This window comes from Meira miltonrushii (genome assembly GCF_003144205.1).
Source record: "Meira miltonrushii strain MCA 3882 unplaced genomic scaffold FA14scaffold_1, whole genome shotgun sequence".
Lineage (NCBI taxonomy): Eukaryota > Fungi > Basidiomycota > Exobasidiomycetes > Exobasidiales > Brachybasidiaceae > Meira > Meira miltonrushii.
Window position 1 is genome coordinate 4,913,943 of NW_020289943.1, and position 23,095 is coordinate 4,937,037.

General features: G+C 42.0%; 12 protein-coding genes across 12 annotated transcripts; 6 read left to right on the forward strand and 6 right to left on the reverse strand.

The window, feature by feature from the left end:
* Window positions 1–621: 621 nt before the first annotated feature.
* FA14DRAFT_110701 (MFS general substrate transporter) lies at window positions 622–1,968 on the forward strand (the record flags this gene model as incomplete). The annotated part of the gene is made up of 1 exon (XM_025495921.1): window positions 622–1,968. A coding segment is annotated over one exon (1,347 nt), but the record flags the coding sequence as incomplete, so codon positions are not given.
* A 107-nt stretch (window positions 1,969–2,075) lies between these two features.
* Window positions 2,076–3,188, reverse strand: FA14DRAFT_28333 (uncharacterized protein). Its single transcript, XM_025502126.1, has one exon. It carries the CDS (start codon window positions 2,907–2,909, stop codon window positions 2,136–2,138), a length of 774 nt encoding a protein of 257 aa, XP_025358906.1. The 5' UTR covers window positions 2,910–3,188; the 3' UTR covers window positions 2,076–2,135.
* Window positions 3,012–3,767, reverse strand: FA14DRAFT_167188 (thaumatin-like protein; the record flags this gene model as incomplete). Its single annotated transcript, XM_025500068.1, has 2 exons — window positions 3,275–3,767; window positions 3,012–3,190 (listed from the first exon to the last, which is right to left on the reverse strand). The coding sequence occupies exons 1-2, from the start codon at window positions 3,642–3,644 to the stop codon at window positions 3,012–3,014; spliced, it is 549 nt and encodes a 182-aa protein (XP_025358907.1). The 5' UTR covers window positions 3,645–3,767.
* Window positions 3,768–4,423: 656 nt separating this feature from the next.
* FA14DRAFT_160061 (uncharacterized protein) lies at window positions 4,424–5,081 on the forward strand. Its single transcript, XM_025498512.1, has one exon. It carries the CDS (start codon window positions 4,533–4,535, stop codon window positions 4,977–4,979), a length of 447 nt encoding a protein of 148 aa, XP_025358908.1. The 5' UTR covers window positions 4,424–4,532; the 3' UTR covers window positions 4,980–5,081.
* A 371-nt stretch (window positions 5,082–5,452) lies between these two features.
* Window positions 5,453–6,613, reverse strand: FA14DRAFT_160062 (uncharacterized protein). The gene is made up of 4 exons (XM_025498513.1): window positions 6,402–6,613; window positions 6,127–6,326; window positions 5,850–6,064; window positions 5,453–5,780 (listed from the first exon to the last, which is right to left on the reverse strand). The coding sequence occupies exons 1-4, from the start codon at window positions 6,540–6,542 to the stop codon at window positions 5,548–5,550; spliced, it is 789 nt and encodes a 262-aa protein (XP_025358909.1). The 5' UTR covers window positions 6,543–6,613; the 3' UTR covers window positions 5,453–5,547.
* Window positions 6,614–7,335: 722 nt separating this feature from the next.
* FA14DRAFT_160063 (uncharacterized protein) lies at window positions 7,336–9,750 on the reverse strand. Its single transcript, XM_025498514.1, has one exon. The coding sequence runs from the start codon at window positions 9,450–9,452 to the stop codon at window positions 7,395–7,397; it is 2,058 nt and encodes a 685-aa protein (XP_025358910.1). The 5' UTR covers window positions 9,453–9,750; the 3' UTR covers window positions 7,336–7,394.
* Window positions 9,751–9,970: 220 nt separating this feature from the next.
* On the forward strand, window positions 9,971–12,209 carry FA14DRAFT_188554 (sugar transporter). The gene is made up of 2 exons (XM_025501662.1): window positions 9,971–10,905; window positions 10,976–12,209. Exons 1-2 carry the CDS (start codon window positions 10,369–10,371, stop codon window positions 12,122–12,124), a joined length of 1,686 nt encoding a protein of 561 aa, XP_025358911.1. The 5' UTR covers window positions 9,971–10,368; the 3' UTR covers window positions 12,125–12,209.
* A 201-nt stretch (window positions 12,210–12,410) lies between these two features.
* On the forward strand, window positions 12,411–15,745 carry FA14DRAFT_188555 (alkaline phosphatase-like protein; the record flags this gene model as incomplete). Its single annotated transcript, XM_025501663.1, has 3 exons — window positions 12,411–12,972; window positions 13,039–13,387; window positions 14,082–15,745. The coding sequence occupies exons 1-3, from the start codon at window positions 12,514–12,516 to the stop codon at window positions 15,743–15,745; spliced, it is 2,472 nt and encodes an 823-aa protein (XP_025358912.1). The 5' UTR covers window positions 12,411–12,513.
* A 225-nt stretch (window positions 15,746–15,970) lies between these two features.
* On the forward strand, window positions 15,971–16,781 carry FA14DRAFT_120052 (Caleosin-domain-containing protein; the record flags this gene model as incomplete). Its single annotated transcript, XM_025496386.1, has 2 exons — window positions 15,971–16,108; window positions 16,179–16,781. The coding sequence occupies 2 exons, from the start codon at window positions 15,971–15,973 to the stop codon at window positions 16,779–16,781; spliced, it is 741 nt and encodes a 246-aa protein (XP_025358913.1).
* A 146-nt stretch (window positions 16,782–16,927) lies between these two features.
* FA14DRAFT_28366 (uncharacterized protein) lies at window positions 16,928–18,488 on the forward strand. Its single transcript, XM_025502127.1, has one exon. The coding sequence runs from the start codon at window positions 17,074–17,076 to the stop codon at window positions 18,430–18,432; it is 1,359 nt and encodes a 452-aa protein (XP_025358914.1). The 5' UTR covers window positions 16,928–17,073; the 3' UTR covers window positions 18,433–18,488.
* Window positions 18,489–18,543: 55 nt separating this feature from the next.
* On the reverse strand, window positions 18,544–20,192 carry FA14DRAFT_171251 (Metallo-dependent phosphatase; the record flags this gene model as incomplete). The annotated part of the gene is made up of 3 exons (XM_025500321.1): window positions 20,034–20,192; window positions 19,519–19,971; window positions 18,544–19,448 (listed from the first exon to the last, which is right to left on the reverse strand). Exons 1-3 carry the CDS (start codon window positions 20,170–20,172, stop codon window positions 18,544–18,546), a joined length of 1,497 nt encoding a protein of 498 aa, XP_025358915.1. The 5' UTR covers window positions 20,173–20,192.
* A 244-nt stretch (window positions 20,193–20,436) lies between these two features.
* FA14DRAFT_143721 (uncharacterized protein) lies at window positions 20,437–22,636 on the reverse strand (the record flags this gene model as incomplete). The annotated part of the gene is made up of 2 exons (XM_025497219.1): window positions 20,437–21,336; window positions 21,391–22,636. The coding sequence occupies 2 exons, from the start codon at window positions 22,634–22,636 to the stop codon at window positions 20,585–20,587; spliced, it is 1,998 nt and encodes a 665-aa protein (XP_025358916.1). The 3' UTR covers window positions 20,437–20,584.
* Between the last annotated feature and the right edge of the window lie 459 nt (window positions 22,637–23,095).

Here is a 23,095-nt window from a genome sequence, read left to right on the forward strand (position 1 = left end):
CAATTCACGCATGCAAATGAAGCTGTCATTATTGAAAGTTTTGTTAGAGATGCAGTAAGCTTGATGTTTGTTGCAATGACTCGAAATGATAATCATTTTTTGAATTGTTCTTTATCTTTTCTTCCCCGCAAACACGCGCGTGTAAAGATTTCATTTCGGTAACTCGTCCGATTGTAAATAGCGCTTATGCTTCTTTTCGGCGTTTAAAAATGATAAACCCGAATGAGCGGGAATCAGGAGTGCTGCAAAACAAAAAATGCCTTTGAACGAATTCTCGTTTGAATTGCAGTTGATTTTACGCTATGATCGAGTCGTATGCATCACAACAAAACTTAGCAACAACCATCATCTCTTCTCATGAACATACTAGAATAAAACGCAATCTATTCATACTCGGTCATGAAAGCGGAAGAAGTGCAAGACACATCAGCGCATCATGACACAGAACAAGAAAGTACAACGGATCATATCCAACATTCATCCTCTTCAAGTAGCATTCATACCGGCAATGAAGACAAGAGAGGAACACCAGTCACCAATATAATACCCACCCAGGCACCCGTCCTTCTTGATCCTCCCGATGTGGAAAAGAATGAAAAAAAGTCATCCAAATCAAAGCCACCTTATACCATCTTTTCGCCACATCAAATCATCGCAATCGTTGCAATCGCATCATGGTCTGCTTCTTTCTCGGGATTATCTTCAAACATCTACTTCCCATCCATCACGCCAATCGCTCAAGATTTACACGTCACTCCAGAATTAGTCAATTTGACAGTCACTCTTTACCTCATCTTCCAAGGTCTTTCACCTTCCGTTTGGGCTCCACTTTCGGATATCAAAGGGAGAAGGACGGTGATTATTATCACGTTCACGATCTATCTCGGAGTGAATGTTGGTTTGGCATTAACAAAATTTTATGCTCAACTTGCCGTTTTACGTGCCGTTCAAAGTAGCGCAAGTGCAAGTTCTGTTGCTATTGGAGCGGCAATCGTTGGAGATGTTGTCGATCGGGATCGACGTGCAGGTTATATGGGTATCTTTAACGCTGCTTCTTTGATGGCAACCGCTCTTGGACCTGTAATTGGAGGCGCAATGTCAGAAACTGTTGGATGGAGAAGTATTTTCTGGCTTCTGGTTGGTTATGGTGGATCATTTCTCCTTCTTGCCGCTGTTGGAATGCCGGAAACTATGCGAAAGATTGTGGGAACTGGTAATGTTCGACCGACAGGACTAGCACTTGCTCCATTGTATAGCATTTGGGTCAAGAAGGAGAATCAAATCGTTCTAACGGAAGAAGAACGAGTGGAAGCCAAAAAAGCAAGACATTTCCCTCTGAAGAACATTTTTCAACCTTTCTTGCTTTTACGTCATCCAAGCGTTGCTCTGAGCTCGGGTTATATGTCCTTACATTATGCTATTTGGCAAATGAACGTCACCGTATCCTCGACGTTCTTTGCTCGTGAATATGGATTGAATCAACTTCAAGTCGGCTTGACATTCTTGGCTAATGGTGGAGGAACGATGGCTGGAACATTGATCGTGGGTAAATTGCTAGATTGGACCTACGCAAGAGCCAACAAATCACACCTTCGTCGTGAACGGTCGAATACCAGTCAAGCTAGTGGCAAACCGCTGAACATCGTCAAAGCCAGATTAGGATCAGCATGGATATTTAGCATTGTTGAAAGTGCTGCTGTTTTGGTATTTGGATGGACAGTGGATAAACACGTACACATTGCTGTTCCAATCATTGCTTCGTTTTTCATTGCAGCAGCTTTGATTGCCATTCAAACTGCCGTTCAAACATTCTTGGTAGATGAATATCCTACGAAATCTGCATCTGCGAATGCAAATATGAACCTGACAAGATGTCTGCTTGCCGCTGCAGGTACGTCGGCAATCTTGCCAATGACAAACGGTATGGGAATAGGATGGGCGTTTACCTTGCTTTGCTTTTTGCTGTTGTCTTCTAATGCGATGATTCTATATCTCCTTCATAGGTCGAATCAATAGCTATGCACTTGTACTATATTTTGTATCATTACGGAATCTTATTAACGAAACTTCTATATCATAATTATACTAGATTGAAAGCTATCATGCTCCAATAGACTACTCTTTGCGGACTATGGCTAATGATGCCACAATACATCCGTAAATCTTGCAAATCCGATAAGATAAGCAGCCCCTTGAGCAATTGATCTTGGACTTGCTACCAGACTTTTGCCTAAAATTCTTCCAGACCAAAAGGCTTTGGTTCCCAAAAGATCCAGCCATGGGCTCAATGGTCCAACGATTGCAGCTGAAACACATAGCGCATTAGCCAGAATACCGATGCGATAAAGGCCCCATCGGTGAACGTGCAAACCTTTTTTTTCCAACATTTTTGAACACAACAGTTGCCAGCCTACTCCAGCTACAGAAAGTGCGAAAAACGGCATAGCTTTAAATGTAGGAAAGTTGGGCTTCTTCTTACATTGATAAAGGTAAACCATATATACTGGCTGAACGACCGATAACAGCGGAACCAAAGTTTTAGATGCTTTTACCAATTTTCGATGATGTTTTTTGTAATCCATAAAGTGAAGTATATCATTTAATGGATTCTTTTGTTTAAAGATTGCCGTTTTACGATGTCCAGATGAATCATTCTCCGATATATAGTTGGCAGCGCTTGCTAGACACACTAAAAATGCTTGAGTAGCCATCGGTGGCTGAAAGAAAGAAGCCCATCGTGATTGTATGAATGGCACATTTGGCAAACTCGACAAACCTGGCAGATTTGGCAGGCTGGGTAGACTCGGTAGACTTGGCAGACTCATGATTGCAAGTGGTGGTTCGAAAAGATGGCCAAGATGACGGAAAAAGTTTAAATTTATCAATACGCTCGAGCCTTCAAACTCCATATAAGGAGAAAAGCAGCGCCCCCTCTTAGGGGCCTGTTCTTTCTCATATAAATCATGACATTCCTAGCTCTGTAAGAAAGGTACTCTTACATGAATTCCCATTTAAGGGCAGAAGATATGATTATAAGTACCGCCAAGAGCGGAATTACGGATAGCGCCGTAATCACCTGAAGTGTGGAATGCTTGATTAGTAGGGCAATTTGTGTTTTTGCAGGTAACACTTTGGCCATCTGGACCTTGCAGTTCAGCGGGAATGTTGACTGTACCTCCAACGAATGATACTAGGGGGGAAAGGGGTATCAGTACTTTTCATCTGCGCTCATAAGGGGACTTTGGAACGCTATATAAGTGCAATCCTTACTCACGGTCCCAGTAGATTCGGTTGTTCGAGCCGTAACCGTATTCACTCAAAAGAGCATGAGATGTGATGCCAGCGTCAGTGCAAACAAGGCCACCGTTGCAAGCGCCAGTTTTGCAATTCGCTCCATTGCTATCACATCCTGTACGACCCCAGCCGCGAACGCCAACTGCGTGATCATCAATGCCGTGAGAAACTGATTGACCCGGGTTCAATCGATCTCCGAAGCGGATAGATTCGTTTGGCTGACCGTTGGGTGCATCACCGATGGCAGGCCAAACAGTATAAGTGCATTTGTTGATAAAGTTGATGTTGAATGCCGTGCTTGAGCCGATCAAAGAGATCAACACAAGAGCGGAAAAGGAAGAAGTATACATCTTTGTAGTTTATTTGGAGACAAATTGTGATTAGAATGAGGTATTTGTATCTTGGTGTCGTATGTTTATATACTTTTCGATGTTGATGGAGTGAAAATAAAAATTCCCGCATAGTCTTCAAACAGACGCCCATGTTGTGCTACTTCAGCCTCAACTTGATTAAGGTTTAATATAAACCGCAATGATCACGGGCCTTTTCTGGTCCCCATATCGTTAAAGACGGATACGATCACGTCATATCCTTTGGAGGAACGCCCAGACTCACATGCTTTTGTCTTAGTCGAGTTGTTGGAGCTGAAGTCATACCACGTCTTTTGAATTTTAGTGTGGATACTAACATCGGAATGCCGAAGGAAGTCGTAAGGTTGCATGTTCAATTGTTATCCTATACGCCATTGAGATAGACTTACCGGTCCGCACTCTACTTACCCACGCCAGCATGTATAAGCTCTAAATGTCAGAAGCCCGTTTATTCTGTAGGTAGGAAGATTGTGATCACATTAAGTCTAATGTGTACCCTATACTAAGCTACTTTTCTTCTCCACAGTTAGTCACTTCATTGGTGCGCGCGGTTGCGAAAGAAAACATAAAAAGTTCGCTAAAGTTTAATCTAAGTGAAAAAGCGCTAAAGATCTCTTTTATGCATTAGGTGCCGAAAAGGGCTGAATAAGATTGGATGACGCATGATCAAAAAGGAACGTTCACAGTTATTATGAAATCATGATCGTGATGCAGCTATTTCTAGGGTGTAGAAGGCATCTTTATAACAGGATTGCAACCTTGTAAAATATTCATAAAATCATTTTGAAAAGTATAAAAGTCAGGCCTACTCTATGATTCATTCTCTCAACCTTCATACACAATTATCAAATAAACTTCCTCTCAAAAATGCAAACATTCCAATTTCTCTCTGTCGCCGTTTTGGCATTGGTTGCTTCAGCCAGTGCAAGCAGTCATAGCATCAATGTGATCAACAACTGTGGTTCTCCTACCACGGTTCAGTTGCCCGGACACGGAAACTTTGGCGCAGGCTCCCGTACAATTAACGGGGACGTCCGGGGTGGAATTGCTCAGGCATGCTCTGATATTAATGGCGTAGGCTGCACTTCAGTCGAATTCTCTTTGGTCGATGGCGTTTCATCCGCTGATATCACTTTGATCCCCCCTCACAAGTTCGATCATCCCGCCTCTTTCACTCTTGACAACGGTAAAACTGGTGCTACATGCAGCAATGCAAACTGTGGTCCCGATAATGCTTTCTACAAATCAACAGACTACACCGCTCAACGTCAAGTCAACGGTCCTAACTCTAGCATCCGTATTCAATTCTGTTAGGCAATTCAAGAATGTTATGAGCACCTTTATTTCGATGCACTTTTTCCATATGTCCATGTACCTCTTGTTACAGTGATCTAATGTGCATTTGATACACAAACCTTTGCTTTCGAAATATCTTGCTTCCTTGGAAATAGACAAGATCCCCTTCCAGAAACTTGAAAATAAGCTTTAATTTATTAATAAGTCCATTATTCTCATTCCTTGTACGGCTCACTTTTGCCACACAGAAGCCGGTACAAGATGCATGCTTTGAAGGACTTTATGAAATCCACTGAGTCTTGTTCTTCAGAACGCCTCTCGGTGCAGGGAGTAGCGCAGTGTGGTGCTGCATTGATGTAAAGAGTGAATGAACGTTTCTTTTCGGAATAAGCTATGCTTTCCTGATACGTCTTACTCCTTCATTGCAGGCATTCATACGATAAACAGTTTTCACAATTGAATGATCTCATTACACAGCAGTTTGGATGCTATGAAATATGAAATAAAAATCCTACGTTACGCAAGAAGGAAACGGGGACTAAGAAGTTATAAAGTTTGACAGGAATTTCTTCAACAATTGCACGAATTAACTGACATAAACGTTGCCTAAAGCGGTTTTTGAGCCATCGGCGTTTTGTAAATCACGTTGCACGTTGACACTGTTTGGATCAAAACGTGCAAGGTAGGCATAACGCTGTACACGGGGCTCGCTATCGAGGTAATTGATCACCGACTGAATGAATTGAGCGCCGCCTGCATTTGAAACAGTATCTGGTGAACGACCAAATTCAGTGATCCATGCAGGAGTATAGGCTCCATCTAGAAAAAGATATAATCAGCTTCTATTCGTAGAAATAAGGGTATATGAGAATTGTGCCGATGACTCACTCTTATAGTTTACAAAGTAGTTAACCGAACCTTGAACGGCGTCAGCGTTTGAAGCATACGGATGGAATGCATATGCATCAAAATGGCAGCCTGAACAAGCTGCAACGAATTCGTCCAACCAACTCAAGCCTTGGCCCTGATTACTGGAAGAAGTAATAGCAGGAGCAACCAACTTTTTACCTTGCGAACGTAAAGGTTCAAAGTATTGTTTCCAGCTACAGAAAAAGCGGTCAGGTTTCAGTTCCTAGTCTATGTAAACCATCAAACATATACTCACAGGCTTGCTGCTTGCTGAGGTGACAAATTTGCTTGACCAGCGTTATCGGGCTCGTTGAAACCTAAAACATAAGGACCGTTTTGGGCTGCAGCGCTTGCTAATTGTCCAATGCTGCTATCATCTACACGTTGCATAACATCAAATTCCATGCCATTTGGTACTGGTCCTCCGGTTGGTTTGTATTTTTCATAATCATATACCTGATAGAAGGAGAGTCAGATTGTACTGAAAGTGAGCTTCAAACGAATATAGTATTGATATGGCCTCTCACTTACCCAGCCAACTTTGCCATTTGCGTAAAATGTGCTGACGTCGTACTTCTCAAAGTATGGCCATGCGATACCGCGCTTTGATACGGCAGCAACTTGAGAAATGAGAATAGCAGCAAAAGCAATGCAAGTGAATTGTGACTTCATGATGAGATAAGATTGGGTGAGGATAAGCTCTGATTATGGTTTTTCACGATGTCGCTTCATTTGATCCTTTTATATAGTATTGCTCAGAAACAAACATCGTGAATAAAATTCATTTGAAAGATAGGAAGAGGGACCACTTCTTTAGCGGCCGTGAGAGAAGCTTAACTTTATAAAAACTTAGCCCGTAGAGCTAACTTACTTCTATTATTGTATAAGCAGTATAGAAAAGCTGGCAATATTGCGGAAGTGACTTGCGGATAGAATCGTAATTTAACTTTGCGTGATTTGATCGTAACTCAAAAAGCTAGCGGGTGTTTGCCGACCACATGGTTTTGAGGCTGAATGTTTGTTCCTTACGCCAGTGTGTGATGTAAAGTGGGATGATGTCATGACTATAAAGGTGCTTGTGTTTATGCAAAAGAAGAAAGACGGTCGGGTCCGCCCGTCCGGTCTAAGGTCTTGTGCCTAAACTATATCTTTAGCGTGGTATGATGGCAAAGGTTTAATGTAGAAATACGCATGTTCGGCAACTTGTTTGATAGAAGGCGTAAAAGAACGCTAATGGTACATGTTCCCTCAAGTGTGAGAAAGACTTACAAACAAACTTCTAGATCATAACCCTGCAGAAGAAGCTTCCACTATAGCCTCATGCACTAAAGCACAGACATGATAGACTTTCACTTTTCTTAATTTATGTAAAAAGGCGCTGCGCACTATCTCCATATTAAACTATAAGATTAATTGAATCTGCATAGTCTCCGTTTACTTTATGATGGACACGTTCGGAAGGGTTCGCTTTTTTCAGAAAATAAGATTCAATAAAATAAATATACAGGTCTCTGGTCGTACAGCTCAGCCAACTCGCACAAATACTGGCATCTCTTCCAATGGGGCATCGACAGTGATAGTTTGACCACCTTGAATACTAGATCCAGAGGTATTCTCGGAAGCAGTAATAGACTTGGCTTTGCGGGGTGTGGTAGATGCTTTGAATTGTTGCCAAATCGTACCTTTAGGGAAATATACCTTTCTTTGACGTTGTCCAGGTTGCAAAACAGGTGCAACCAAATAACGGTCGCCATACATATACTGATCCTCAACCTTCCAAGCTTCGTCGTCTTTTGGGAACGTGTAGAACATAGTGCGTATAACAGGTGAGCCCTTTTGATGAGCTTCTTCCATTAAAGAACGTGTGTAGTTGCGTAAATCTTCTCGAATATACATGTAGGTTTCGCAAATCTTATAAACGGTTTCACCATAGCTCCAAACTTCATTGTCAGCGCCACTGAGACAGCCTGAACCACCGGTTGTTCCGAGTTGAGGTTGTTTTGGTTCGCGATCTCCGTGTAACCGCATGACTGGGCAGAATGTACCCCATTGGAACCACCTGACAAATAATTCACGGAAAGCTTCATCATTTGGATCACCTCCGTGGAATCCTCCGATATCGGTCGTCCACCATGGAATACCCGACAAACCCATATTCAATCCAGCAGCCAATTGATTACGGTATGATTTCCAGGATGATGCGATATCACCACTCCAAACCAGTGCGCCATACTTTTGTGAGCCTGCCCAGGCACATCTCAACAAGTTTACGATATTCTTTTGGCCTGCTTCTTCTTGTCCTTCATAAAATGCCTCTGCATAGCATTTAGGGTAAATATTTCCCGCTTGCAAGAATGAACCTGCATGCATACGATAATGATCGTAATCGTATCCGGTAAATTCGGGCTCCGCTTCATCTAACCAGAATGTTTTGATTCCAAGCTCGAAATAATTGCGTTTTGCGATTTGCCAGACTGCTTTTCTAGCTTCAGGGTTGCTGAAATCGGCGAAATTGCATTCTCCTTGGAAATCGAGCTGCGTCTGTGAACCTCTTTCAGTTTTGACAAGATGACCATCGGCTCGAAGTTGTTCGTAGTTCTCACTCCGCTTATCGACCGTTGGCCAAATACTGACCATCAATTCGACTCCGAGTTGCTTTAATTCTGCCATCATTGCTACTGGATCTGGCCAAAACGTTTTATCAAATTTCCAATCTCCCTGTAAAGCCCAATGGAAGAAGTCGATCACGATTAAGTCCAACGGCAAATCTCGCTTTCGATATTCACGAGCAACTTGTAACAATTCTTCTTGCGTTTGATAGCGTAATTTACATTGCCAAAACCCTAAACCGTATTCGGGCATCATTGGAACATAACCGGTCACAGCTGCGTACCTTTCTTGAATTTCTGCTGGTGTATCACCGGCAACGATCCAATAATCTAATGCTAGAGAACTGGTTGCTTTAAAGGATGTAAGATTCTTTCCGAAAACCGCACGACCGATAGCGGGATTATTCCACAGGAAACCGTAACCTAGACTTGATGTAGCAAAGGGAATACTTGCCTGAGAGTTACGATGTGCTAATTCAATATCAGCACCTTTGATATTAAGATATGGTTGTTGATATTGACCCATACCGTAAATTCGTTCTTCGGGATCTAAGGATTCGAATCGGGCTATAATCTTATAATTATTCGTTCCGCGAACAGAAATAAACGTACGAGCATCAAGCTCTAATGCGCTTGCATTTGGATCAACGGGATCGAATCGATTTCGGACATATTCTTCAAGTAAAGGTTTATTTGTTTCTGTATTGAAAAATGTCATTTTGCCTTTAACAATTTGAACCATGATCTTTCCATTATGAAGCGAAGCATTTTCTTGATCTTTGATTGTGACTGTTGCTTCGGTAGTTGGTTTTACAGGTTGTGAAAGTGCCCAATCCTGATCCAAAGTTATGAATGCATCACGCATTGCACGTACCCGTAAAGCGTTTGGACCCCATGGCTGTACCCAAACCCGTTCTGTGTCGTGGCGATATTGGAGAACAGTTCCTTTGAGCTCTTGTAAAGCAGCTACCATTATGATTGAGTAGGATGTTGAATGAAAAAGAAGTTGAATATTAAATCATCATCTTTTATATATCATTCTTTAAGAATATATTACAAGGCATGCGTTCCGACGAGCCGGTCAGCGATCGCTATAAACGACTAGGAAGTCAACTTTAAATCTGCGTGACCGGTGAAATAGATAAGAGTGTTCTAGTCTTTGAATGCTAATTGTAAGTACGTGTTGAGCCAGAGAAGCGCCGGTGACCGATGATAAATTGTAGGGTGAAAGCTTTTAATTTAGCCTAGACCGGTACCGCTATTTTGCTGTGCACGGACTACACCCTGGTTACCCCGTTCCTTGGCCGCGCTACTCCTGAGTGTGGCTTTAATTTGTGGCGCGTGACAGCGTCGGTCACCGGTACAGCCTTATTCTGTAAACGCGTGCAATTGAGTAAAAAAAAGAGAGTGATCTACTTGAGTAAAAGAACAGTGAGTAATCTGATTGAAAAACTTTATTCTTCGTACAATAGACATTAAACAACCGGCGGCCGTTTACCGTTTGACTTACTCTTAAACTACGATCACTAGCGAAAGCTTCTCCTTCACCTATATCAGCATGAAGAATATCTGTCTGACCGGCGACCGGTGATGAGAAAACATTTACGTTTTGAACATTTTTGGTCATAAGTCCTAATTCTCCTCCGAAGCTACCTTCCCCAGATTTCCCCACAAAGACAAAAGGTACAAACAAAGTACGAACGTAGCGGCGCCCGTCAATGTCCGTTAAAGATGTTTCATCAAATAGCAAGAAAGTCATCCGATTCTTATAACAGCATTTAAAAGCATATAAAGGCACCGTCGCACATCTAGCCTCATTCATTAAATTCCTCATCCTCCTAACTTCTATCGCAATAACCTTTCTACCTAACGAATAGCACTTTATTATAATGGCTAGCAATCTTCATGTCCTCGAGGACAGTCATCACCAAACCGCTCGTATTGATGCATATAAGGTGGCGCAACAGTTAGACAACTACGATGTTGTCGTCGATGCAGCTGCAAAAGCAACTAAAACTGATCATGAAATGACATTATGGCAAGCTTTAAAAAGAAATAAGAAAGCTGTATTATGGTCTATGCTTCTTTCAACGGCACTCGTTATGGAAGGTTATGATTTAGTCATCATTAATTCCTTCTACGGACAAGAACAATTCAGACAACATTATGGTAAATTCGATGAAGCAAATCAAAAATGGTATATCCCTGCTTCTTGGCAATCAGGTCTGACAAACGGAGCTTTGTGTGGTCAAATCGTTGGCTTATTAATCAATTCTTGGGCTTCACAACGCTTTGGCTACCGTAGAACCATGGCTACGGCTTTAGCGTTTATGGCATGTGCAATCTTTCCCGTTTTCTTCGCTCCAAACTTACCAGTCCTTGTTCTCGGCGAAATATTGTGCGGTTTACCCTGGGGAATTTTCCAGGAAAGTTTTTTGACATTTAAAAACTAAAGTAAGAACTTAAAACTGATTTTACTTCTGCTCCACTCTCCAGACAATCACGACTGCTTATGCCGCCGACATCTTACCAATCGCTTTACGACCTCTTTTAACATCATATGTCAACATGTGTTGGGGTTTCGGAATCTTGATGAGTAGTGGCGTTGCACGTGCAGCTTTAGACCTTGAAGGAGCAAAAGCATATCATGTTCCGTTTGCCTTACAATGGATTTGGCCTCTTCCATTGTTCATTGGAGTCTGTTTCGCGCCAGAATCTCCTTGGTGGTTAATTCGTAAAGGACGTGTAGACGATGCTGAACATAGCATTCGCAGATTAAACTCCTCTAGCACATCGGAAGAAGAAGTACAAGACACTTTGGCTATGATGCAGCATACTGACGCGATTGAAAAGGCCGAAAACGAGGGTGTGAACATCCTTGATTGCTTCAGAGGAACGAATTTACGTAGAACAGAGATTGGATGTGCTGTTTTTGCCATTCAATATCTCGCGGGCGGACCTTTGATTGGCTATGCTGTTACATTTTTACAACAAGCCGGTATGGATGACGAATCAGCATTCGATTTCAACCTAGGAGTGACTACAATGTTTACGGTCGGAACAATCGTTTCATGGTTCTTCTTAAACAAGGTCGGCCGTCGTACGATCTACATTGGCGGTATTGCTCTTATGAGCTTTATCTCTCTGATTATCGGTATTTTAGGTTTCATACCTAACACAAGTTTAGCCGTTGGTGTTTTATTGATCTGCCTAAATTTCGCCTATAATATCGGAATTGGTCCTGTTTGCTACTGCATCGTTGCAGAGGTATCTTCTTCTCGTTTACGACCAATCGCTGTTGTATTGTCGCGCATAAGCTACAACTTGATGGGCTTAGTATGCAATACAATTACTCCAAGAATGATTCAACCAACCAGTTGGGGATGGGGAGCCCGTTGCGGCTTATTTTGGATGGGCACAGGGATTGCTGCATGCACATACTGCTACTTCCGATTGGTTGAAACCCGTGGTAGAACGTTTGCTGAATTGGATGCTTTATTTGCTGCTAAAATTCCCGCCCGCAAGTTTGCAACGACAGATATCGATCTTTTCACGCACACACAAGATGTTAAAAATGCAACTCCAACAAATGGGAAGCAAGGCTCAAATGGAGAATCAGACTCTGTTGATGATAAGAAATTTTAAATGAAAAGAAAAAAACTCTCTTTGGATATATTAATTCTTTACGATGTATCTATTTTTGTTCTTATTGATGATGATGATCGAATATAAAATTAATTTGTTTGAGTTTATAAATAAGTAGAGTTTATATTTTATTACTCTGTGAAAAAGTGCCGTACAATGCGCTAAGAGAAAACGCGCATAAATATGCCGAACACGTTAACGCATCTATTAGGATACATCATTTTAATCCTCTGTTCCTGGTTCCTGAATAGAAGATAGAATTGCCGAAATGTTCTTTAAGGTGAAACACCTACGATGTTGAAGACCTTAAATATTTTCTTCTTTGATCACCACCATATACACCTTATATCTCCTTTTGAGCTGGCCTCATCCTTTAGAGTGATCGAATAATGTTGACCATGAGATCATCTTTCTCCTTTATTACAGCTGGTCTGCTTTCTATTCTTATGTTTCGGCCTTTACCAGCTCTGGCAGCGGTAAGAGGGTTGGCTTGGGGTGTCAACGATGCTTGGGCACCAACAATCGCCGATAAGCCATTAATCACTTGGGCATATCATTGGCAACTAGGACCGATTGAAACGTTACCCGACAAAGTGGAATATATACCTATGAATTGGGGACCAAAATATGTATCCGAATGGGCAGAACGTGTAGTAGAAATGAATTGTTCTCTACCCAAGTATATCCTTGCATATAATGAACCAGATGTTGTCTCACAATCCAACATGACTCCTCTCGAAGCAGCACTTGATTACATTGCTGAATTGGAACCTTATCGGCAAATGGGCGTGCAAGTTAGCAGTCCTCAGATTGCATGGAATTATACTTGGCTGGATGCATTTCTTACAGTAGGTAAAGTAGAAACAGAGACACTTGACATTTCTTACTGACATTTCGCGTCCTTCCTCATTTAGGAACTCCGCTCGAGAGGTAGTGATGTTGATTTTATTGCCGTTCATTATTATGGATCCTATAATAGTTTAGACTATGCCCAAAGTTATATCTCACAAGCATGGAGCAAATATAAGCTGCCTATTTGGGTTACCGAGATTGGAACGACAAATGCATCAAAAGGTACGAATGCACAAGTACGTCAATTTATGATTGATTTCATTAAATGGCTCGATTTAAAGGCTTATGTGAAACGGGTAGCATGGACTGGTTGTTATGCGTTGAATAATCCACCTGATAATTATATCAGCAAATATACAAGCATGTTCTTCCCTGATGGACAATTACGAAGGATAGGGAAAGAGTATGCTTGTGGGACACCAAATTGTTGATAATATGAATTTATTTATTTTTGTGCATGTGATCATCGTTTACAGCTTGCTATGAATAGACAGACAACAACTAAAACTTTTTGCCAAGACAACGCTAAACGCACGTCACGCTATCAAAGATATGAACTTCTTTTTAGTAATCAGGTACAAGCCACTACATCTGTGTAATGCACCCTTGACTTATTCTATTCTTTTCTTGGCATCTGCAAAATGGAACGTGTAAATGCTTTATGATCTTCACTGTTCCGTTTGTCGTACGACACCAGTTCTCAAAAATGAACATGTGATCGTTTGTCTTTTGCATCGTCGGTCATCGAGAAAATACGATGATGAGAACGTGCCCTTGACTGTATAAACTTTTATCCCTGTCCGTTTGGTTGAAGTAGGTAAATGAAGAATATTCTTCGCTACGGTAACATAAAAGCAAATCAGATATGATTTTCTTAATCAAATTGAACTCAATTAAGGGGAAAGAACAGTATAGGAGCATGAGAGGGGTATAATATATTAAATTACCTTTTATGAAATCTAGGGACACAATATAACTATAAAAAGGGCTACTCCTCTACTTTCCTATAAAACAACAACAACAACATCTTTCATCTTATTCTGCTGCTTTATCAAAATGCGCTTCCCTTCTTTTATTTTTCTACTTTTGACTTTTTTGATCGTAGCTATTTCTGCTAAGCCGGCCAAACACCGAAAACGATCCGTTATTCAATTAATCAGTGATGGTCATGGTCCGGCTTCTATGACATTTGCTCGTTCATTAAAGCAAGCAAAAGATGGTAAGCCATGGGATACAGAATTGCAATTGGATAAATATAATCTAGGTACAATCAGAACTCGCTCAACCGATAGCTATGTGACAGATTCAGCAGCAAGTGCAACTGCTTATTCGTGTGGTGTAAAGAGTAAGAACGCATATATTGGCGTAGATGATGCAAAGGTTGCTTGTGGTACAGTATTGGAAGCCGCTAAACAAAAGAATTATAACACTGCTTTAGTTACTACAAGTCGGGTAACACACGCAACTCCTGCAAGTTATGCTGCCCACATTGATGATCGTGACTTAGAAAACGAGATTGCAGCTCAAGAATTAGGAGAGACTGTTTTAGGTCGTCAAGTTGATCTTATTTGGGGAGGTGGTTTACGACATTTTACACCAAATTCAACTTCCGGTTCTTCTCGTACAGATTCTCGTGATCTTGTTGCAGAAGCACAAAAAGCAGGTTGGGACGTCGTGCTTAATAAGACTCAATTTGATAAATATCAAGGTGGTAAAGCCGTCAAATTACCCAGTTTAGGATTGTTCACAAAAAGTCATATGGCGTACGAGATTGACCGAAATGCAACAATGGAACCAAGCTTAACAGAAATGGCAATCGCAGCTTTGACCGCACTTAAGCAAGCAGATAAGCCATTCTTCATCATGATCGAAGGGGCAAGGATAGACCATGCAGCACATAATAATGACCCGATTGGTCACTTTTACGATATTGTGGAGTACAATAATATGTTTGAAGCCGTTGTCAAATGGATTGATGAGAATGAAAGTGGTTCACCAAATGAGCCAGAGTACATCGTCATTTCGACAAGTGATCACGAATGCGGCGGTTTAACATTGGCCGAACAGAGAGTGGAAGATGAAGTGGCCGCATATGTATGGTACCCAGACGTTCTCTTTGGCGCAAAACATTCGACCGAATTCCTGTCTGCTCAATTTTTGTCGTGGGCCATGAATAAGAGCGACTCTGATCAATTCAACTATATGCGTGATACAATCATCAAAGATAACCTTGCCGTTGCCGATGTTCAAGATGATGAAGTACAACGAGCAGTAGATTTGTCAAAAGAGAGCGATAGTGGTTTAAGTTTGACAATCTGGTTGGCCAGCATCATGAATTGGAGAGCACACTTAGGTTGGTCCACAACTGGCCATTCCGGTGTAGATGTTTTACTATATGCCTATATAAAAAGCAAAAAGGGAAATCTTATCTTGGATCAATTCAAAGGAAACCATGAGAATACTTGGATCGGTCAATGGACAGCAAAGTATCTCAATCTGGATCTTGAAAGTGTCACACGTAAGCTGAACAACGGTTCTGATGTTCTACCAGGAGCAAGTTCGGCAAACAAGACAACGTATACCGGAGAATATCATTCAGGTACCAAGCGTGTTTTGCCTAATCGTCCATCGCAAAAACGTGATGTCGGTTATTCGCATTTGGAGAATACGCAATTGTTCAGCGATTACGCCAAAAGGGCTGGAGAGGTACATGAAAGAAGTCATTCATTTGCAGCCCGTAGTCGTATTGAACATCGTTCTGAATTGTGATGATGGTGTTGTACAAGCCTTTACTCGTGTTCCTGATAGTGTGAATTACATAATCACACTCCTTTTCCGATTAATATGAGTGACCGACCCTTCTTGCATAAAAAGTATTAAGCCCAATACAAATGCATTGATTACGAATACACTACATGTGTGTATGTACATGTATGTGTGTGCAGTGATAGATAAGGATATCTCCAACTTTCCCTCACTACCACCACATCCAACATGTCTCCAATCGAACAATCCGTTCGTCGGGTTGACGTTGATCCTTTTTTCGATAATACTCGATTGGATTTGACACAAGAAGGTTTAGGCGGAAAGAAACGTGCAGTTCCATATCACGTCGGAAACACTTGGAAGAAGGTGAGTACGTAAAGCACTTCCGAGTCAAGACATAAGGACTAATCTATAGCATATATTCACCTCTTATCAGCCAAACGGCGATCGTAAAGATTACAACGAAAGTACGAAGAGCATGACTGCTATGCAAAAGCATGTCGCCTTCTTTGACGGTGATTGTGATGGCGTCATTTGGCCAAGCGATACGTTCTTCGCGTTTTTATCGTTGGGATTCGGTTTGATCATTTCAATCTTGTCAGTTTTCGTCATCCATGGACCCTTCTCTTACCCCACATTACCAACAAAAGGAAACCGTTGGACTGATTGGCTTCCCGATCCATTTATGCGCATTTACGTTGCTAATATCCATCGCTGCAAGCATGGCTCTGATACGGAATCTTATAATCGTCGTGGTCAATTTCAACAACAAAAATTTCAAGACATCTTGGAAGATTATTCAACATATCACAACAAAGAAGCTCTCTCTTTCCGTGATGGGTTGGTAATGATCAAAGAACGTAGAAACTTGATGGACATTTTCGGTATCTTTGCTTTTGCCTTCGAATGGGGTAGCACATACATGCTCTTATGGCCAAAAGACGGGTACATGAAGAAAGATGACATTCTCGGTGTCTTTGATGGAAGCATCTTTGTCGCTTTAGCTCATAAACGCGCGGGAGCATTCAAAGCAAAATGAGAAGTAACTCCTCTCTGATCTCACGCATTCCATACTCTCTTCTATCTGACTATCAAATATTGATAATTTCTCATCAATCGGCGCCGAATGAACGTTCACACAACCTCCTAAAAGCACGCCGCATGATGAATAAAGGTATGCAAAAAGCGGGTGCCGTAAATCAGTTTACACGGTCTTCCGCCTCATCTGCAAATGAGTTGGCTGACCTTGAAAGACGATAAATTAGCCAATAATTGAAGGGCAATTGTTCTTTCTACCCACAACGCTCCCTTCTCTCATAGTCACCTTATCGATGCGCTTCTTCACCATTATCATTTTATTCTTCATCTTTGCTCTAGCAACAGTAGCGTCAGACACTTGCGGAACAAACGCTCACGCCGATCCATTCTTTGAAGCGCCAAATGATGTTGCCGAATATTCTTTGGGCAAGATTATACGCTCACGAGAAGTGCAACTCAATGTGACTGCTTTACCCATGCTTCAAGCTGTCGGTAAAACATACCAAATCGTGTATCGTTCACAAGGATTCGATGCAAGCCAACCTGAAGCGAACGTGATGACTGTCTTTGTTCCGAAAACATACAACCCTTCAAAAGTCTCCAACGTTGAGGTTGTTCTAGGTGCTGCTGCATATGACAGTAATAATCCACAATGTGGTCCTTCACGTACAATTCTTTCAAGCAACGTCACAGCCGAACTTTTCTCCGTTGGCATTCAACTTTCGCTTAACCGGATCTACGTTTTACCAGATTTTGAAGGTCCCAAAGCAGCTTTTCAGCAAGGCAATGTTGCAGCAGCGGCATGTTTAGACGCTCTACGTGCTTTGCTGCAATTCAGTACGATCATTCCTTCTACCTCTAAGGACAAAGTTAGAATCGGATTAGAAGGGTACTCGAATGGAGGCCATGCTATTGCTTGGACTTTGCAGAGATTATACACGTATGCACCCGAGTTGGAAAAGCATGTCGTTGGAGCTTCAATCGGAGGTGTACCCGCTAATGCAACTCAAGTAGCACAATTGGAAGATGGTACTCGCATTGCAGGATTCATTTTGCTCTCCCTTTTTGGACAAGCTAAAGTTGACAAGAGGGTAGAAAGTTGGATCGAAAAGCACGGAATTGCTGGTCAAATCAAAAAAGCGAAGCAATACACGGAAACTTTATGTATCGATACTGTTTTGAAACCGTTTGCAGGTCAAAAAATTTGGGAAAAGTACTTTAATCTGCAGGCAGTTCAAGCATATGATGATTCAAGCTTGCCACTATCGGAAGGCGTGGTTGCCACTCAACAAGGGCAAAGTTATGCTGTTAAAGAGATCACTGTGCCAATCTTCCTCTTTCATTCTATTCACGATCAATTTGTGCCGATCATGACGGCGGATGAATATCAAAGTAGGCTATGTTCCGGTAAAAGTGCAACGGTGCGGTACATCCGAAGTACAACGGAAAAGCATCTAGGAATGAGGATCGTGCACATCCCCTATACCGCATTGTTCCTGCAAGGTCAATTTAGTGGGAAAGGCATTCCTACAGGATGTCAACGGGAGGATAAAGCACTAACACTTGATGATCCCACCAACGTTGCTGCATTCGGAAATGCGACAATAACTGCGTTGACTCAAGCTCTCCAACTAGCACGATCGGAAGAATGATAACAAGTACATGTGTCACACCTTTCACAGGGATAATATTTTTGGATGTTGTACCTGACAGTTTGGCCCTGAGAAAATGAAAGATGAATGATATCGTATTCTGCGTACCAATTATGATTGGTTGACAAAATTATCCTTGTGCTCTTTGTACAACATGGATTGATCTAGCACACTTCCATTGACAGAGTTGATAAATTTGACTTCGAGATGGGTTCGATTGTGGAAAGTCAACGTTCCATATCCAAACGAATCATTGTATGCGAATTCGTTATAAGATTGACGTGGGGTGATACTTGAATGCCCTTCGATGTTTCCTGCCCCACCAATAACAACGTACATTGGAGCTTTAGGATTATTGTATCCTGCTGCATCGGCAGTATTGTTGTAGACGGGAGCATATCTCTGTAAGTTGTGAACGTGACCAAATGCTGCTAGATCAACGCCATACTTGTACAACGTCTTTTCAAATGCAGCTTGGCAAGGCTTACATGCTCCGCTGCCGGCAGTGTACCATGGTCTGTGTCCAGCAACAATGACCCAAGGAGTGACACTACGATCAACACTTGCTAAATCAGCTTCCAAGAATGCCATTTGCTGACCGACAGATCCGAAATTACCTGCATCCAAAGTTGTGCCTGGTCCATCTGGACTATTTGTGAAATCAGTTTCGGTGTCAATCATGGCAATATGTACTTGACCATAATCGAATGAGAACCAAAATGGTGGAACGGCTAAAGATCTTGCCTTTTTGGCATTTGCAATTGCTGCTGCATTTTGGGAAGATGAAGGATAAGCGGCAGGTGAAATTGCTCCGAATCGGTTCATAAAATCGGTAAAGTTGTATTGGCCTTGTGGGCAAACACCAAGCTTATAACCACCTTCTATGCAATCTGCTTCATGGTTTCCAGGTGAGACCATATAAGGTTTACGGCCTGAAACAGGAGCAAGTTGATCATAGAATTGTTCTATGATTGCTTCGTAAGCATTTTGACCGTCACCTTGATTATGGGTTTTTTCTAAGGAGAGGGAAGAACATAAAATTTAGCTCATCATTAGAATATTGCATCGCCGCTTCTTGATTCTCACCTTGCCAATCATCGGCGTATGCTAAATCGCCTGGATGAATGATGAATTCGTAGTCTGCAACGCTTTTTGCCAATTGTGAAATTGTAGTATGCTCAAGAGATGGATCGACTTGCGGAATCGTATCACGCTTTGATGCGTCCCCGTTCAACGTATATCCATCCGGTCCAACAACACCCAAATCAGCCAAGGTGACCATTGTGAAAGGAGTCATGTCACCAGCTTCACGTCCAGTTTGGAAAAAGTCAGCAGTTGAATTGGTAGAAACGATTTTGTAGTAGTATTTTGTTGCCGGTTTCAACCCATCAATTCGAACTGAATTTGCCCACGTTCGTGAAGTTTTGTATGTTACCGAGCTAGTCGAACATGCTGTTTGAGTGAGCGAAGATTCCGATTCACCGTATTGCACGCATGGCTTTGCGAGTTTCTCATACGTATTCCAAGCAACAGAGATTGCTGCAGATAAACGGAAAGTTAGTTCATTATTCTCTACATTTATCCAACCCTGCTTCACTCACTCTGTGGAGCCGTTAACGAAAGTCGTTGATGAATTGGTGTGCTTTTGTCGGCTGGGATAGGCGGTAGGTTTGCTTTAGCAAGAGCTAGAGAAGCCTGACTTGCCAAAAGGGACAGAGTAACAAAAGAGCTGATTAACATTATTGCGGATAGATACGGTGGAAATAGCGATTTCTCAATTGTTTAGCTCTCTATATATACCATAATTGAGTACAAATTCGTCCTGTCTAGGTTCTTCCCGGCGCGTTTATGAGCGGCATCGTTCTACGTCCGTTGCGAGCCAATAAAAATTTGTCTTTTTGAAATTGAATTGCAAAATGAACGTTCCCTATAAGAAGCTGACCGGAAGAAGCGGCAAGAAGAACGAGAAGCGGCGGCAAAAGTTTAACCTTTAGCGTCGGCGATAATGGTTAATTGCATGACCACGTTCGCAATTCATACGCTACTGCAAAAGCTAAGCCTACCTCCGCAGCAACATTTGACGGGTGCCTGCCGAAACGCTAATTTGATAGAGGCGCTAAGGAGAAGGATGATGCTAAGCAAGCATGGCAAGTCAAAGTGAAGGTTTACACATTTTGGTCGATATTCCAAGATCGGGAATCTTTTCAGGCATATCAACAAAGGCCATTGCCATTCCGCTAACCATATGAACCAGAACGTGACAATGAAACGCCCAAACGCCAGGATTGTCAGCTTTCCAACGAAGAACTGCATATCCTCGTCTTGGAATATTGACAGTATCTCTCTTTGTTGCTTCGCTCAAGTTATACTTTTTTGATTGACCTTTATCCTTGTATAAACCATGCAAATACGCCGTTTGAAATGTTTCCATGACCCAAAACTTGTGTCCATGTAAGTGGAATGGATGTGGCCCGTCATCCCAATTTTGCACAATCACCTCAATGAAACCGGGTGTAGAATGATGTAAAGGTAACTCTAACACCATTGGACCGTTCCTTTCTGCGGGGTTTGCAGCACTTCCATGTTTCTCTCGGACAGTATACCGATTGAGAAGCGGTTCATTCTCATCTGAACGCCATGATGAACCATTGATATATCCCATTGGAACCAGTTTATTCGTTGAAAGCCTTGGCATTCTTGCATCTAAAATGAATTGCTGATCAAAGGTAGCAGGCGCAGGATCTTGCTCTCCAAACAGTGGCTTTAAAGCTGAATGATGTACATCTTGACATGAATCCATTAAGATCCCATTCTCCGGTTCAGGTACTTCAGACCAGGGCTGTGTTTTTGGTATACTTTTCCCGCCAAAGATTGACAATTTATTCCACATTTGATTGATCTCATCTACGCCGATACCCCTACTACGAAGATCAAGACCGCTACTACGAAAGGCTGCACCGCTTCCCTCTTGGGCTTGCTTTTGTTTTTCTGTGTATCGAATAATCGCTTTCGATGTCAAGGTTAAAGCAGGATTAGGCATATTGAAGCATTCATGATCGATCGTCGTGCGAAACCAATACTCTACCTTATCATCTGAAAAGTCTTTGGCTCTATCGGCAATTACCGAATATCGTTGTCCTGGAGCAATTGTTAATCTGCGGACAGTAAATGGCTTGATGAGAGTACCGTCAACTTCTACAACCGTTAGCGTATGATGATCAATGCTGACGAATTGGTTTGCAACTGCTCCTACATTTATGAGTCGTAACCTAGTTTTCTCATCTTTTGTGCCGAGAGGAATCTGTGAATACTGTGAGTGCAGGGAGCTACAAGCAGTGTCAGGTGCAATGGCTCGACTGCAATTGAAAATATTCTTGCCGTTGATCAAGCTTGACTCAGGTGTTGGCTCGAAACCCAGAGAGGATAAAGACATAAACCAAGACAACTGATGTGCGCCAGTCTTATGATAATGATCTCCAAAAGCGACCAATGCTTCTGCATCGTATGACTGACCGGCCATTGTGGCAATTCGATGCCTCTCTTCCGGATCGCGAACAATCAATGCTCCCCATAAACCATCACTTCTTGACATCCCTACGTGAGAGTGCCACCAGTGTGTTCCTACATCTTCCGACCCTAAAGTGAAGTTGTACGTGTGAGACTTGCCAGGAGGTATACTGCAAGATGTGAATCCATGCGCGCCATCTTGATCTGATTGTGCATACATTCGTAATCCATGCCAATGCAATGCAACATGACTGTCTGTGTGTTTGTGGTGTACTTTGTGCATCATTGTTGAATATCGTTGTCGCTCAGGTTGGTTTTCAGGAAAAGTAAGATGATTTTGTATCCTAACGATAATTCGATCGCCTACATTTGCCTCGATTGTTGGACCGGGAAATGCGCCATTGACAGTGATCATCTCGCGTAAAACACCATCTGGGGCAACAAGGGATCGAGAAATAATCCAATCATACGTTCTTGTCTGGGCATATTCTTTTTCATACGTTTGCCATGACCAAGGATCCAAGAAGATATCACGCAAATGTGAGTCAAATAAAGGCAAAATTCGAGAAGCGAGCTGGAGTTTTTGCTTCTGTATGTTGAATAGCCAAGGCCACAAAACAACACAAGCAGAGGCGACAGCTATCAACAACAGAACGATAGGATGCGATTTTGTCTGCTTGCCCTTTGTTGTCGTCATTGTCGCTACATTTGCTATGATGGGATCGGATATCAAGATGACCATGTATCACATACTTCCTTTCTTTCTCAGCCTTGCATCGGTCAAGTTGCCGATCTCGTTCGGTTTTCTTTTCCAAAAAGTTGACTTTAGCTTCGGTAAGCTACTCGGATCCTTCTTGCATAGATTTTCTGCAAAGCAACTTTAATTAATGTTTTTTCTCGTCAATGTATTCGACTTTTCTCTTTCGGAATGTTGTGAGCCGTTGTTTTTCTTCTAGCGTCATTAATGAGTTTCAGTCACTAATGTGCTTATCAAAAACAGATTAATGAGGGGATCGATGATGATTCAATTGAAAGAAGTGATTCTCACGCTGTTTATATACAAATGAAAATGAAATGTGGGTTGAGGGCAATGACGATAATCGAGAGATCTGAGCGTGATTGCCATGTGGGGAATGTGATGTACGACCATGATTAG